General features: G+C 40.6%; 1 protein-coding gene across 2 annotated transcripts in view; it reads left to right on the forward strand.

The window, feature by feature from the left end:
• DNAH7 (dynein axonemal heavy chain 7) overlaps nucleotides 1–15,576 on the forward strand; it is a 518,555-nt gene that overhangs the window by 109,446 nt on the left and 393,533 nt on the right. For both annotated transcript variants that reach the window (XM_044302717.1, XM_044302716.1), the window contains 5 exons: nucleotides 4,316–4,443; nucleotides 5,717–5,795; nucleotides 8,258–8,482; nucleotides 8,689–8,835; nucleotides 10,318–11,003. In XM_044302717.1, the coding sequence (XP_044158652.1) occupies nucleotides 4,316–4,443; nucleotides 5,717–5,795; nucleotides 8,258–8,482; nucleotides 8,689–8,835; nucleotides 10,318–11,003 (1,265 nt within the window). The remainder of the gene's footprint in view (nucleotides 1–4,315; nucleotides 4,444–5,716; nucleotides 5,796–8,257; nucleotides 8,483–8,688; nucleotides 8,836–10,317; nucleotides 11,004–15,576) is intronic.

Raw genomic sequence — 15,576 nt, forward strand, 5'->3', positions numbered from 1 at the left:
TGAATCAGGCCTTCATGGTAGAATATCTGCTAGGAAAACCACTGCTAAGGACAGGCAACAAGCAGAAGAGACTTGTTTGGGCTAAAGAACACAAGGAATGGACATTAGACCAGTGGAAATCTGTGCTTTGGTCTGATGAGTCCAAATTTGAGATCTTTGGTTCCAACCACCATGTCTTTGTGCAACGCAGAAAAGGTGAACGGATGGACTCTACATGCCTGGTTCCCACCGTGAAGCATGGAGGAGGAGGTGTGATGGTGTGGGGGTGCTTTGCTGGTGACACTGTTGGGGATTTATTCAAATTTGAAGGCATACTGAACCAGCATGGCTACCACAGCATCTTGCAGCGGCATGCTATTCCATCCAGTTTGCGTTTAGTTGGACCATCATTTATTTTTCAACAGGACAATGACCCCAAACACACCTCCAGGCTGTGTAAGGGCTATTTGACCATGAAGGAGAGTGATGGGGTGCTGCGCCAGATGACCTGGCCTCCACAGTCACCGGACCTGAACCCAATCGAGATGGTTTGGGGTGAGCTGGACCGCAGAGTGAAGGCAAAAGGGCCAACAAGTGCTAAGCATCTCTGGGAACTCCTTCAAGACTGTTGGAAGACCATTTCAGGTGACTACCTCTTGAAGTTCATCAAGAGAGTGCCAAGAGTGTGCAATGCAGTAATCAATGCAAAAGGTGGCTACTTTGAAGAACCTAGAATATGACATATTTTCAGTTGTTTCACACTTTTTTGTTATGTATATAATTCCACATGTGTTAGTTCATTCATAGTTTTGATGCCTTCAGTGTGAATCTACAATTTTCATAGTCATGAAAATAAAGAAAACTCTTTGAACGACAAGGTGTATCCAAACTTTTGGTTTGTACTGTATATATACATATATATAAAAGATATATTTTTTTTAACTAAACTCTACTATGTTCGTCTGCATTCTCTCTCTTTTCAGTGGTATATTAACATATACCAGCCATACAAATGCCTGGAGGACACTTTATTTTATTTATTTTTTTACCTGTCTAAGTAGGGGTATGACCATGCGGCGTGGTCGTGAGCCACTTGGGTCACTGCCGTCTGCAGTCAAGAACTTCACAGCCAATTAGGCTGCAGCTGCCTTTTACTGTATTTAGCTAATAAAGACCGCAATGTGTAACTGGTCTTCACTGTTTATGGTTGTGCGGTATTGAAGGCGGTCTTCTCCTAATGGAGCCCTATGGACACCATCTACACCAGGAAACCTTCTTGGTGTTCATGCCAAATGTATGTGAAATGAGCCTTAGGCCTAGTTCACACGAACGTTTTTTTTGCGGGTGTACGGGCCGTTTTTTTGTGTTCCGTATACGGTCCGTATACGGAACCATTCATTTCAATGGTTCCGCAAAAAAAACGGAATGTGTTCCGTATGCCTTCCGTTTCCGTTTTTCCGTTTTTCCGTTCCGTTGAAAGATAGAGCTTGTCCTATATTTGGCCGTAAATCACGGGTCGTGGCTCCATTCAAGTCAATGGATCCGCAAAAAAAACGGAACACATACGGAAATGCATCCGTATGTCTTCCGTTTCCGTTCCGTTTTTTCTGAACCATCTATTGAAAATGTTATGGCCAGCCCAATTTTTCCTATGTAATTACTGTAAACTGTACATGGCATACGGAAAAACGGAACGGAACAACGGAACGGAAACGGAAACACAACGGAACTCAAAAACGGAACAACGGATCCGTGAAAAACGGACCGCAAAAAACTATAAAAGCCATACGTTCGTGTGAACTAGGCCTTAGGCTGGGTTCACACAGGCGTGTCCGGATTAGGTCCGGATGCGTCCCGGTGTATTGCGGCAAACCCGCGCGATTAGGTACGCAATTGCAGTCAGTTTTGACTGCGATTGCGTTCCGATGTTCAGTTTTTATTGCGCGGGTGCAATGTGTTTTGCATGCGCGTGATAAAAAACCGACTGTGGTACCCAGACCTGAACTTCTTCACAGACGTTCAGGTTTGGGTTCGGTGTTGTGTAGATTTATTAATGCTATGCAACATTATATTGTTTTAGATGCTATGTAACCCTTAGGCCTCTTTCACACGGGTGTCGTGTGTGAGGGCCGGATAAGATGCAGGTGCGTTGCAGGAAAATGCTTGATTTTCTTTTTTTATTGATTTTTTTCTGTGCGAGTGCAAATCGTTTTACTGCGTTTTGCACGCGCGTGAGAAAAATTGGCATGTTTGGTACCCAAACACGAACTCTGCCTTCTTCACAGAAGTTCGGGTTTGGGTTAGGTGTTGTGTAGATTTTATTTTTTTGCCTTATAACATGGTTATAAGGGAAAATAATAGCATTCTTAATACAGAATGCATAGTACAATAGGGATGGATAAAAATAATAATAATTTAACTCATCTCATCCCCTTTGTTCGTGCAGCTCAGCTTCTCTTCTGTCTTCTTCTTTGATGGCCAGAAGGAAAAGGACCTGTGGTGACGTCACTGCGCTCATCACATGATCCATCACTATGTTTTTTTTTACCACGGTCCGTGGGTCCGCGTTTTTAGCACAGATGCTTGCTCTATTTTGTCCGTGTTCACGGATCCATCTTGCCCATTATAGACTGTGGGTCCGTGAAAACTACAGGTGCAACATGGATGCCGTGTTTCATCCGTGTTTCACAGATCATTAGGAAGAGATGCTTTGAAAATAAATTTTTTGCTGTGCAGTGTCATTGAAACACGGATGACACATGGACAGCGACAAACTGACTCCACATGGATCCATCACAGACATCTTCATGGTGGTATAATTGACCACCTTTTCACAGATTTAAGCATGGACACAGACATGTGAATGAGGCTTTATACCATTGATTCCAGGACTCTAAGGCCTCTTTCACACGGGCGTCATGTTTTTTGCCCGGATAAGAGGCGGGTGCGTTGCGGGAAAATGCGCGATTTTTCCGCGCGAGTGCAAAACATTGTCATGCGTTTTGCACTCGCGTGAGAAAAATCGCGCATGTTTGGTACCCAGACCCGAACTTCTTCACAGAAGTTCGGGCTTGGGATTGATGTTCTGAAGATTGTATTATTTTCCCTTATAACATGGTTATAAGGGAAAATAATAGCATTCTGAATACAGAATGCTTAGTATAATAGTGCTGGAAGGGTTAAAAATAATAAAAAAGTTAACTCACCTTCTCCTATTGTTCGCGTACATGCCGGTCTGTTCTTTAGCTGTGGGCTGAATGACCTGAGGTGATGTCAGATCACATGCTCCAATCACATGGTCCATCACCATGGTGATGGAGCATGTGATCTGACATCACCACAGGTCCTTTAGCCCACAGCTAAAGAACAGACCGGCATCTACGCGAACAAGAGGAGAAGGTGAGTTAACTTTTTTATTATTTTTAACCCTTCCAGCACTATTATACTAAGCATTCTGTATTCAGAATGCTATTATTTTCCCTTATAACCATGTTATAAGGGAAAATAATACAGTGAATAGACTGTCACCTAGAACCCATGCGTGAAAATCGCACCGCATCCGCACTTGCTTGCGGATGCATGCGATTTTCACGCAACCCCATTCATTTCTATAGGGCCTGCGTTACGTGAAAAACGCACAAAGAGGAGCATGCTGTGATTTTCACGCAACGCACAAGTGATGCGTGAAAATTACCGCTCGTGTGCACAGTCTCATAGAAATGAATGGGTCAGGATTCAGTGCGGGTGCAGTGCGTTCACCGCACGCATCGCACCCGCACGGAAAACTCGCCCGTGTGAAAGGGGCCTAAGGGTTACATAGTATCATAAATCAATATAATGCTATACAACCCCGTCAGTGCTAGGGAGGTCAGTATGTGAGCTTACACAGACTCCCCAGTGTGAAACTAGCCTTTAGGGCTCATGCACATGACCGTATGAATTTTGCGGTCCCCAAACACAGATCTGCAAAACAATATGGATGACGTCTGTGTGCATTCATTATTTTGTGGAACGGAACAGCTTGCTCCTAATAGAACAGTCCTATCTTTGTCCGTAATGAAGACAATAATAGGACACGTTCTATCCTTTTGTGGAACGGACATACGGAAACTGAATGCACACGGAGTAACTTCATATTTTTTTTTGCAGACCCATTGAAATAAATGGTTCCACATACAGTCTGCAAAAAAAAAAACGGAACGGACATGGAAAGAAAATATGTTCATGTAATACAAAGCTTGAAAATTGGGCCCAATAGCAGACCTGAGAATGGCCCCATTACTGAGATTATTAAATATTTGTATAACTTGTAAATCATGCTTTAAAATTTTCTCAGATCATATGTTTAGGAATGTTTGAACTCCACTGTGAAGAATTAATCAGAGCAATTGCCAAGCGAACAGAGTCTATTTGCGGAAAACTGATAGGAAAAATGTTTAAAGATCATCAGGAGAGCAACAGAAGGTAAGTTGTTTTCTGCAATATAGTGTAGTTGTTGTCATGGCAAACATTATTGAGCAACTGCAAAACTGTTTTAGTTCTCAGAGCAGTTTTCTATATCTTCATTGTAACGGTGAGTTATGCAGAGCGCGTTCATCCATCGTCATCGTCTTCCTAGAGAAATTTGTGTCTTGCAGTATTTCCATAGGATATGTGTGTGTATATTTACATATATATATATATATAATTATTTTTTTGCTTCCTTCTGTGATTGGCCAGAAACCGGGGAAGTTAAAATGGAACAAAAAACGCTCTACATATAGAGAGCATGCAGGGAGGGCAGATGAGGAAGTCAGCCAGGAGCTCCAGAACAACCTCTCCTGTATAGCCCAGTAATGTGCAGGAGTATTTTTATTGCCTTTGGTGTCAAGGGCTTGTAATACACGGAGACCCTTGGAAACTTGAATTTGAGTGAAGAGTAAAATAATTATTGGCTCTGCTACAGTATATAATTACCTTATTAGGTCAATTTTAATAAGTTTGCTTGAACTTGCACTTTACAGTTAAAGCTGTTATCCCAAGATACAAATCTCATATCCACAATTCAGGAACCCGCCAAATGGGATCCCACGTACCCTAAATGAATGGAGAGGTGGTTGAACATGCAAGCAGCTGTTATGTGCATTTTCTCTGAGAGTGATAGAGATAGTAACAGCGGGTGCAGCGGTTTCATAGAGAATGGAGCGCATATGTTCAACTGTGGCTCCATTCATTTGTGGACCTCAGAACACCTGTTCTTGGGATCCTTGGGTCTCCCCATGGTTGGGTCCCACTGTTCAAGTACTAATCCTATGGATAGGGGCAACTCATTTAGGGCCATGTTCAAACATTGTGGTGTAGGAAAAATCCAGTGCACAGACTCATCCCAAAAAGCATGCAGGATAGGACTTTCCTATTCTGAGGAATCATCCTGGAAATATCTTACCCTCTAGGGTCTCTCAGCATTGCTCTGGTCCTGGTGCGTCATCATAAGGTGTTGCCGTATAACATCACATGAGATACGCCTCAGCATTACTTGTTGCCACGGAAAGTGCCAGGGTGACCCGAGTGACATAGAATGGTACAGGAAGGATTCGAAGATATCACCAGATAATTTAAGTTTACATAAATAATATTGGTGATAGTACAATATCAAATTGTGCAAATCAATATATATATTTATATATACATGAATCAATATATTATAATGGAGGACATTTGCATAGCTTTATGGGACTTTTTTCAACCTATTTTACAGGTTGTGTGATGAATTTGAAAAAATTGCAGAAAAGGCTCTTAGCACTCCACCAAATACGCAAGAACTCATGGAATTAAAGGTATGTGTACCTTAGGAATATAGGGTGTGTTTGTGGAATGGGTGCATTATAGTGCTTTAATTATTACATTATTTTTATGTAAACAATTATGCAATGAAATTAGGAACAAAGGCAGAATTTTGAAATAAGTCTTTTAATTACAGAGATACTGTAAAAGTGACCACAAGATGTGCCATCATAGTAATATGTGACCCTTGGTCATCAGTAGCTGAGAAGTATAGCAGCTGATTCTTCTGTTTTGGTCTCGGCACAGGTTCTCAGTCTTCAGCTAACTTTTATGGCATCACTACTTGAGAGAGGGTTTACAGGGGTTTTCAGATAAAAAACAAACAAAAAAAAAAAAAAACGCCCAAATAACAGCACTCAGTCTCAATGAGTGCTATGTAGTGAATAGAGGCACTGCCTCTTTTGGGCTTGGCGATCATGTTATATCCGGGTACCTCGCACCATAGCATAACTTCTGGGTCCTAGAGGACATTGTACAGCTCTGCTGTTGACTAATGTCACAACACTGATGACGGTGACTAAAGACACTCTGGTTACTGCAACAAAATAAAAATAAAGTATTATTAATGAAATATAAGACGCGAACTTCAGGTTTACTAACAAATTTCTATCTTTACAAACACACCCTAATCAAAAGCTGAAAATCCAGCTTTTGCACAGAGCTGTGATGCTCATGCAGTGACCAAAGTTTATGAAAAATCGAACCCGCCAAGGGCCCTCTTACATGCGGTCCCCCAGCCTGCTATCGCAGTCAGGTCCTGAGCAGCACTGCACGCGGCACAGGAAAAATACAATTTCCAAAGCAGGCCAAACAACTGTTGCAAAGGACCTGAGTGAGCAGCCTACAAGAAGACCTTATGAGACCTCTGAATTGGCAGGGAAAATGTGACTTAAAGGGCACCTGTCAGCAGATTTGTACCTATGAGACTGGCTGACCTGTTGCATGTGCACTTGGCAGCTGACGGCATCTATCTGTGTTGATCCCATGTTCATATGAACCTGAATTGCTGAGAAAATTTTTATTTGAATATATGCAAATGAGCCTCTAGAGGCGATGGGGGTGTTGCTGTTACACCTAGAGGCTCTGCTCTCTCTGCAACTTTAGTCCCCTCTCCACTTTTATTGACAGGGCCAGGCAATGAAAATGTCATCACACCTGACCCTGTCAATCAACAGCATTGCGCCCGTTGCTCCTAGAATTTCATTTGCACATATTACAATTTCATTTTTCTCAGCAATGCGGGCACATATGAACATGGGACCAACACAGATGCCTTCAGCTGCCAAGCGCACATGTAACAGGTCAGCCAGTTTCATAGGTACAAATCTGCTGATACTGTAGATACCCTTTAGGTCACATTTTCCCTGCCAATTCAGTCATATGGAGTTTGTGTATCAACTCTTGACAAGTTAAACCTTGCCTGGAAGATACCAGTAAACAATGAGCAGCAATACTAATATATGGTCCTTTTAGTAAACTGTAGCATCCTATTAGCCATTATGTCATTACCAGACAGAGAAGATGTCATTTCTAATCTGCAATGGAAAGATGGAACCTGCACTAGTTTTATGTATATGGCCTAATATTTTTGTTATATACAAGCAGGTTTAATAATGACTACATACATACATACTTAAAATCTATAAAAATCTGCTGATTCATACAGAAATACTGCATTAGGATAAGTCCACGCAAAACAGGATGACCTCCGATTTGTGCAGTGGATTGCAGTAAAGGCATGAGGATGACATTTTACAATTTTAAAACCCAAAGCATGTTAATATTCTTTTTCATATTTTCACAGTGGATTTTACAAAAAAAAAACTGATCAGGCACTACTGACAACTTTCACATCTGCGTTTTTCTTTCCGGTTTTGAGATCTGGCAAAGCATCCCAAAACCGGAGGAAAATACTTGAGTTTGGTCCACATTCATTGTCATGGTCAATGGGGACAAAATTGAACAAACTGGAATGGAATGCATTCTGGTGCACTCTGCTTTGTTGGATCCGGCATCAAAAACCATGCAAGTCAATGGTCCATTTTTTTCAGACACACCATGTTCATTTTCAATATAATACAACTGGATCCGTTCTGAATGGATGCAGCCGGTTGTATTATTCAAACGGATTTGTTTTCCTCTGGTTTTGAGATCCTCTGCCGGATGGCTAAACCGGGAAAGAAAACGCAGATGTGAAAGTAGCCTTCCATTGATTTTGCTTTATGAACTGATGCATCCTGATCAGTTGTGTTCCCATTGATAATGATCCTCTGCTGGATTTCAAAACCTGAATTAAAAATGCAGATGTGAAAGTAGCCTAAAACTGTCGGATTTTGCTGCGTATTTACTGTGGATTTGCAGCAATAAAGCAATTTCCATGAGATTCCAAGCATGTTTCGCCCCAGAGATTATGATTTCAGAAAATTAATGGTTATATTGTGTGTTTTACTTCCAGGAATACATTCAGAAGGTGGAAGCGCAGGATATGACGGACATGGAGTCAAAACTTGTAGAAGCCAAAAACCGTCTCATATTCCTTGTGGATTATGTTACTTTGTCCCCTGCTGACATTCGTTTGAATAATAGTACCTTTCAGTGGCATGGCCGAATGGGAGATGTTTTTGAGGAGCACAGAAAGATAATAAGGGAAAAGACTGAACAATATCAAGAAGGACTGAAGGTTGGCAAGATACTTGTGTATTGTTGATAGTACACATTACCAAGAGAAGTCACTTATGCAGTAATGTAAATGCATATGTTTCTTCTGTGGTATTCTGTGCTGTTTTATTTGAAATGATGTTATCACAATAGGACCCTTTTGTGTACAACCTATGTATGCTGCTTGTGTTAAACTTTTTGTTAACTAGAAATATCATTTCTGTACAGTTGCGCTGTGAAAGGTTTATTGAAGAATTAGAAAACTACAGCAAGCAAGTAGAAGAATTTAAAGCATATGGAGATATCCAGGAGGTGAACAGATACCTCAAAAAAGCACAAGCACTAAATTCTAAGTTGGAACAAGCCATTGAAAAGGTACACACTACACTGCTCTTCAATATATGGTAATGCTGTGATCCTGCCTATGATATGTCATCATGGCTGAGCGGCCTGATAGGAGAGCACACCAATATGTAGTATATGTGAATGCCAGAGCGTAGTGTGTAGTGAGGCCCTGCCCCCTTACCGCCTAGGAAGCTTTGCTCACATTACAGGACAGATTGCTGGCTGCCATTTTAATTCATTCCCAGAGAACTTTTTTAAAGGGTCTGTCTCACTTCAGCAAATGGCATTTATCCTGTAGACAAAGTTAATAGAAGGCACTTACTAATGTATTGTGGTTGTCCATATTGCCTCCTTTGTTGGCTGGATTCATTTTTCCATTACATTATGCACTTCTCATTTACAGGGGGTTACAACCGCCCTGCAATCTTGCTTGCACACCATAGGAGAAGGAGCTGTTCTCTCTGGTGGCCAAGAACACCGAAATGTGCATAGGCCTTATCTTTATCCTACAGTGTGCAAGCATGGCTACTACTGCTGGACTGCAGGGTGGTCGTAACCATGGAAAAAAGCAGTGTCTAATGCACTGAAAAAAATGAATTAAGACAGCAAAGGAGGCAATATGGACAATAACAATTAACTTCCTCTACATAACAAATGACATCTGCTGAAGTGACACAACCTTTAAACTTTAAGGTGTAGTTGATGCAAATGATCCCTCTTTGAAATTACATTTTTCAGTATTTATAACAAAGTAAATGTTCCTACAGTTGAATATATTGTAATATGATGTATTATAGTTAGCTATCTTTTCTGCAGCTCTGCATCTTTTATATTTATAGTCTGACAGATATTTAGTGTACGTTGAACTTTTTGAATTTGTCAACAAGTAACATTTTAATAAGATATTAACTTGGAGAAAGTCTAACGTACTAGTCAAAGGTTTGGACATATTTTACTGAAAATGTGTTTTTTGATTATCTGAGGGCTTAAACGGGTTGTCCACCTTTTAGTTATTGAAGACCCATTCTCTGGTGGTGTCTTAACGCTTGGCACACCTGCTGATCAGCGGTTTGCAGCAGCAGCTAGTGTCATAAATACAGTATAACAGTAGATGGAGATGGAAGCAGAAGGCTCCATTCACTATGTAGTAGCCGTGCTGGCATACTGTAGCTCAGGTCCCATTCACTTGAATTTTTAATTTCTTCTTCTCCAAAGCTGTTTTAGATGAAAAAATTGTATAGAGAAAACATTAGTCATAAATATTTTGTGTGCTTGCCTACCTCTTGACCTGGCCTTTTCTGAATGTGATTTGTGGGCCATTGATGGAGTCAACGGTAGGGTTTTTGGCCCCTACAACTGATGTGATCCTTCATGCATTGTCAGTGGTCATACAGCAGGTTCAGAGAGAGAAAACGTTATTAGAGACCTGTAAGCTGGTAAAAGTACCAAAATATTAAAGCTAATTCTATGAAGTTTCATACATCAGGTATATTTTGTCTTTAATTGTTTTAGGTTGATCAGCTTAACTTGGAGGAGGAAGCATTCGGCTGGATAGCTTCACAGTATCCGCAAAGGAAAAAGATTCAAGATTCTCTTAATCCATATCTTAGACTCTATGAAATTATAGTAGAGTTTAACACAAAGTATAAAAATTGGATGGAAGGTCCTTATACTACAGTAAATCCTGATCTTGTAGAGCAAGATGTTGGAAATTACTGGAGAATGCTGTACAAACTTGAAAGAACATTTACTGACTCTCCAAATGCTCATTCTCTAACACTGAAAATCAAACACAAAGTAGAAGAATTCAAAGAAATCATACCCCTTATTCAGGTTGTTTGTAATCCAGGATTGCGCGACAGACACTGGGAGGCAATGTCTGCTATAGTCGGCTATCCAATTAAACCCCAAGAGGACACCAGTGTTAATAAGTTTTTGGACATGAAACTTCAGCCATATTTGGACAAATTTGAAGGCATTAGTGAATCAGCAAGCAAGGAATACTCACTTGAAAAAGCAATGGAGAAAATGATTTCTGAATGGGATCAAATGGAGTTCACTTTACTTCCCTATCGTGAAACTGGGACCTATATTTTATCATCTGTGGATGATATACAGATGCTGCTAGATGACCACATTGTCAAAACTCAAACCATGAGAGGATCTCCATTTATTAAGGCTTTTGAAAACGAAATAAGGTAAAGAATAGTGTTGTGGCTAGTTTGATGCCATTTATTCCATGTAGGATTTTCATTGGAAAAAAGATGTATACATATTTAACATATTTGTAAAAGCTACTGCTGATAAGTGATGAGGATGTGACAGTCACATCTTCAGATCATAGGGAATGGAGCATTGCTGCTTTACACAATAATTACACTGATCACAACTGCTAGAAGACATTTTATTCCCTCAAATAAATCCATAATAAAAATAAAAAGCGGAACAACAGTAGGAAATAATATATCAGGCGAGAAGATTGACAATATCTGCTACTGCCACGTGTGCTCTCTGCATTGAACTGCTTTCCAACCCCTCTCCTATGCGTTGACTGACAGCCATTGCAGTCTCCTGGTTGTTGTTGCTGCTGTCGCTCAGATCAGAGGGGAGGGGCTGTCAAGCAGCTTACTGAAGCCACATTACCGGGGCAGGATCAGTGCTTGGCAGAATGCAATTTTCTATTCACGCTACTCCTGATGATAAAAGCTCCACGAAAGGCATATCTGTCCTGCTTTCTTCAAACTGTGCCTGGTTAAAACTGCCGCCAGACTGTGTCTAAGCAACTTTCTAAAAGTCTTAATTAAAACTTTTTAACTTTTTTACCTTTATAGTGTGTGGAGGTCCTTTACCAAGCTTCAGAGCTGCACAATCTGACATAAATCCATCAGAGCACTGCTCCTGTTTCTCATGGCTCTCTGTTCTTTTTCTCCTTTCTCTCAATTTTAGATAGCAGCAAGGAAGGGGGGAAAGTTGTCCATAACAGATCTGAGTGTGGAGAGGGGGAAAGCATGTGAGGAGGGCAGCTCGCACATGATGTAGATTGTGAAGAAAACACACACAAGGCAGTTTGTATAGGGGATATGCATCCTATTACACACAACCCTCACACCCAGTATGTATGCGAGAGACCCATCCGCATGAGAAAAGTCTGAAACCAGGAGTGGTTGCAAAGTGTATATCAGGGGGTCTCAAAATGCTGAAAATGAAGGATTGAAGATTGCAGTCTGAGACTTAGTGCACATATTTTTTTAACTCAAGGCAGCCCCTAAAATATGTTAATATTATTTTCCCATGGCCTTTAAATCACATCTTTCTATTACTACTGTAATAATGCAGCACTGTATTTGGAGATATTCTCTCCTACAAACAGCAGCTCACCAGTTTCCTTAGGAAAGTGCTTCTTCCCAGTGAACTGACTCTTGCAGACCAATTTGAGGAGGGAATTAATGTTTCATTATTTATTTTCTTTTTATGTAATGGGTATTTTCTATATGGTATTAGTTTACATTACTGTTCACACTGCTGTGGTTTTTAGTTTGATTTAATCTAATTGATACAAATGAAAGAAATGGATTCACACTGGTGTAGTTTTTTTGTGTGACAACCCAATTAACATGGATTTAGAAATACTGTTATAGTATTTAATGCTTTTTATTAAATACTAGTACATAGCACAGTCCATACGACATAACTTTTATTATTATTACTATTATTTATTTGAAAGCTCCATTAAAGGGGTTATCCGAGTTATAGTTCTGTTATGCATGCTTTGTTTGCATGCTGCAGCAAAGCTGTGGGGGCGTGTAACAACAATGCCGGAGCTCTCCCTCATGAATATTTGTGGGTGTGAATAATCTGACCTTCCCTCCCCCTGCTCTGCACATACTAACTTTGCATGATCACATGATCATCCCCTAGCTAACACAGGCAGAAGATCTTCCTGTCACATTGCTATATGACAACTATATGTATCTAAGCTATATGACAGCTATATGTATCTAAGCTTAGATACATATAGCTGTCATATAGCTTAGATACATATAGCTGTCATATAGCTATATGTATCTATAAGCTATATATAAGCTATATGACAGCTATATGTATCTAAGCTATATGACAGCTATATGACACCTACATCTGTCTAAAGCTATATGACACCTACAGTACAGTCCAAAAGTTTGGACACCTTCTCATTCAAAGAGTTTTCTTTATTTTCATGACCTATGAAAATTGTAGATTCACACTGAAGGCATCAAAACTATGAATTAACACATGTGGAATTATATACATAACAAAAAAGTGTGAAACAACTGAAAATATGTCATATTCTAGGTTCTTCAAAGTAGCCACCTTTTTTGCTTTGATTACTGCTTTGCACACTCTTGGCATTCTCTTGATGAGCAGGTAGTCACCTGAAATGGTCTTCCAACATTTTTGAAGGAGTTCCCATAGATGCTTAGCACTTGTTGGCCCTTTTGCCTTCACTCTGCGGTCCAGCTCACCCCAAACCATCTCGATTGGGTTCAGGTCCGGTGACTGTGGAGGCCAGGTCATCTGGCGCAGCACCCCATCACTCTCCTTCATGGTCAAATAGCCCTTACACAGCCTGGAGGTGTGTTTGGGGTCATTGTCCTGTTGAAAAATAGATGATGGTCCAACTAAACGCAAACCGCATGGAATAGCATGCCGCTGCAAGATGCTGTGGTAGCCATGATGGTTCAGTATGCCTTCATTTTTGAATAAATCCCCAACAGTGTCACCAGCAAAGCACCCCCACACCATCACACCTCCTCCTCCATGCTTCACGGTGGGAACCAGGCATGTAGAGTCCATCCGTTCACCTTTTCTGCGTCGCACAAAGACACGGTGGTTGGAACCAAAGATCTCAAATTTGGACTCATCAGACCAATGCACAGATTTCCACTGGTCTAATGTCAATTCCTTGTGTCCTTTAGCCCAAACAAGTCTCTTCTGCTTGTTGCCTGTCCTTAGCAGTGGTTTCCTAGCAGATATTCTACCATGAAGGCCTGATTCACACAGTCTCCTCTTAACAGTTGTTCTAGAGATGTGTCTGCTGCTAGAACTCTGTGTGGCATTGACCTGGTCTGTAATCTGAGCTGCTGTTAACCTGCGATTTCTGAGGCTGGTGACTCGGATGAACTTATCCTCCACAGCAGAGGTGACTCTTGGTCTTCCTTTCCTGGGGCGGTCCGCATGTGAGCCAGTTTCTTTGTAGCGCTTGATGGTTTCTGTGACTGCACTTGGGGACACTTTCAAACTTTTCTCAATTTTTCGGACTGTCTGACTTTCATTTCTTAAAGTAATGATGGCCACTCGTTTTTCTTTACTTAGCTGCTTTTTTCTTGCCATAATACAAATTCTAACAGTCTGTTCGGTAGGACTATCAGCTGTGTATCCACGTGACTTCTCCACAACGCAACTGGTGGTCCCAACCCCATTTATAAGGCAAGAAATCTCACTTATTAAACCTGACAGGGCACACCTGTGAAGTGAAAACCATTTCAGGTGACTACCTCTTGAAGCTCATCAAGAGAATGCCAAGAGTGTGCAAAGCAGTAATCAAAGCAAAAGGTGGCTACTTTGAAGAACCTAGAATATGACATATTTTCAGTTGTTTCACACTTTTTTGTTATATATATAATTCCACATGTGTTAATTCATAGTTTTGATGCCTTCAGTGTGAATCTACAATTTTCATAGTCATGAAAATAAAGAAAACTCTTTGAATGAGAAAGTGTGTCCAAACTTTTGGTCTGTACTGTATATCTATCTAAGCTATATGACACCTTCATCTATCTAAGCTATATGGCAGCCACATGACACCTACATCTATCTAAGCTATATGACACATATATCTATATAAGCTATATGGCAGCTATGTGTATCTAAGCTATATGGCAGCTATATGACATCTACCTAAGCTATGACACCTATATCTATCTAAGCTATGACACCTATATCTATCTAGGCTATATGACACCTATATCTATCTAAGCAATATGACACTTACTTATATCTATCCCATAAATACAGGACCAACCTGGGCAAGGTTAATTAAACACGTATTTACAAATGCCTATGCAGGCAATAGAAACCTATCTTGGCCCGGGTTAATTTAATACTTAACTTTTATTAAACACATTGTTAAAAAGTGTCACTATTCATTGTGAGTCGCATTTAAAATGACACAGACAAAACACAAAATAACTGCTAAGGTGTTAAAAACACAGTTGTGGCCCACCACAAAAGATACTGTATGTCATCAATAGGAGGCGATATACTGGATCGCACACTCCAAGTATAGGGAGAAAAGCAGAATCAATTCCATATACCCACAAGGGGTGGGTGATATTAGTTATTGCCGGCAAGGCTTATTTGATGATGGCAAATGTCAATAGTGGGAGACTGATGTCATCATACCACTTATGTACTGATAGACTATTTGCCAATTTACTGTTTGCCAGCATATAGGGCTCTTATCATATATGCCCTGGACTAAAAGGGTATATGGTCCTGCTAGTGCCAAGACAATTCCTGTGAACCAAACACAGCCACTATTATTTGTTAGCAGAGTGGCTGACCACGTGTCGGTGTACTGTTGACAACACCAATTGTTTGGCAACAATAAGCGACGAATCGCACAGATTGTTGCACCTTAGATGTATGGGGGGATTTGTGGCAACCACCCTCTATACAACTAGGCATACTCTAAGGTAACTAACACTTGAATGATGGCATTGGCTGTACTGT

Source organism: Bufo gargarizans, chromosome 8 (assembly GCF_014858855.1).
Source record: "Bufo gargarizans isolate SCDJY-AF-19 chromosome 8, ASM1485885v1, whole genome shotgun sequence".
Classification (NCBI taxonomy): Eukaryota; Metazoa; Chordata; class Amphibia; order Anura; family Bufonidae; genus Bufo; species Bufo gargarizans.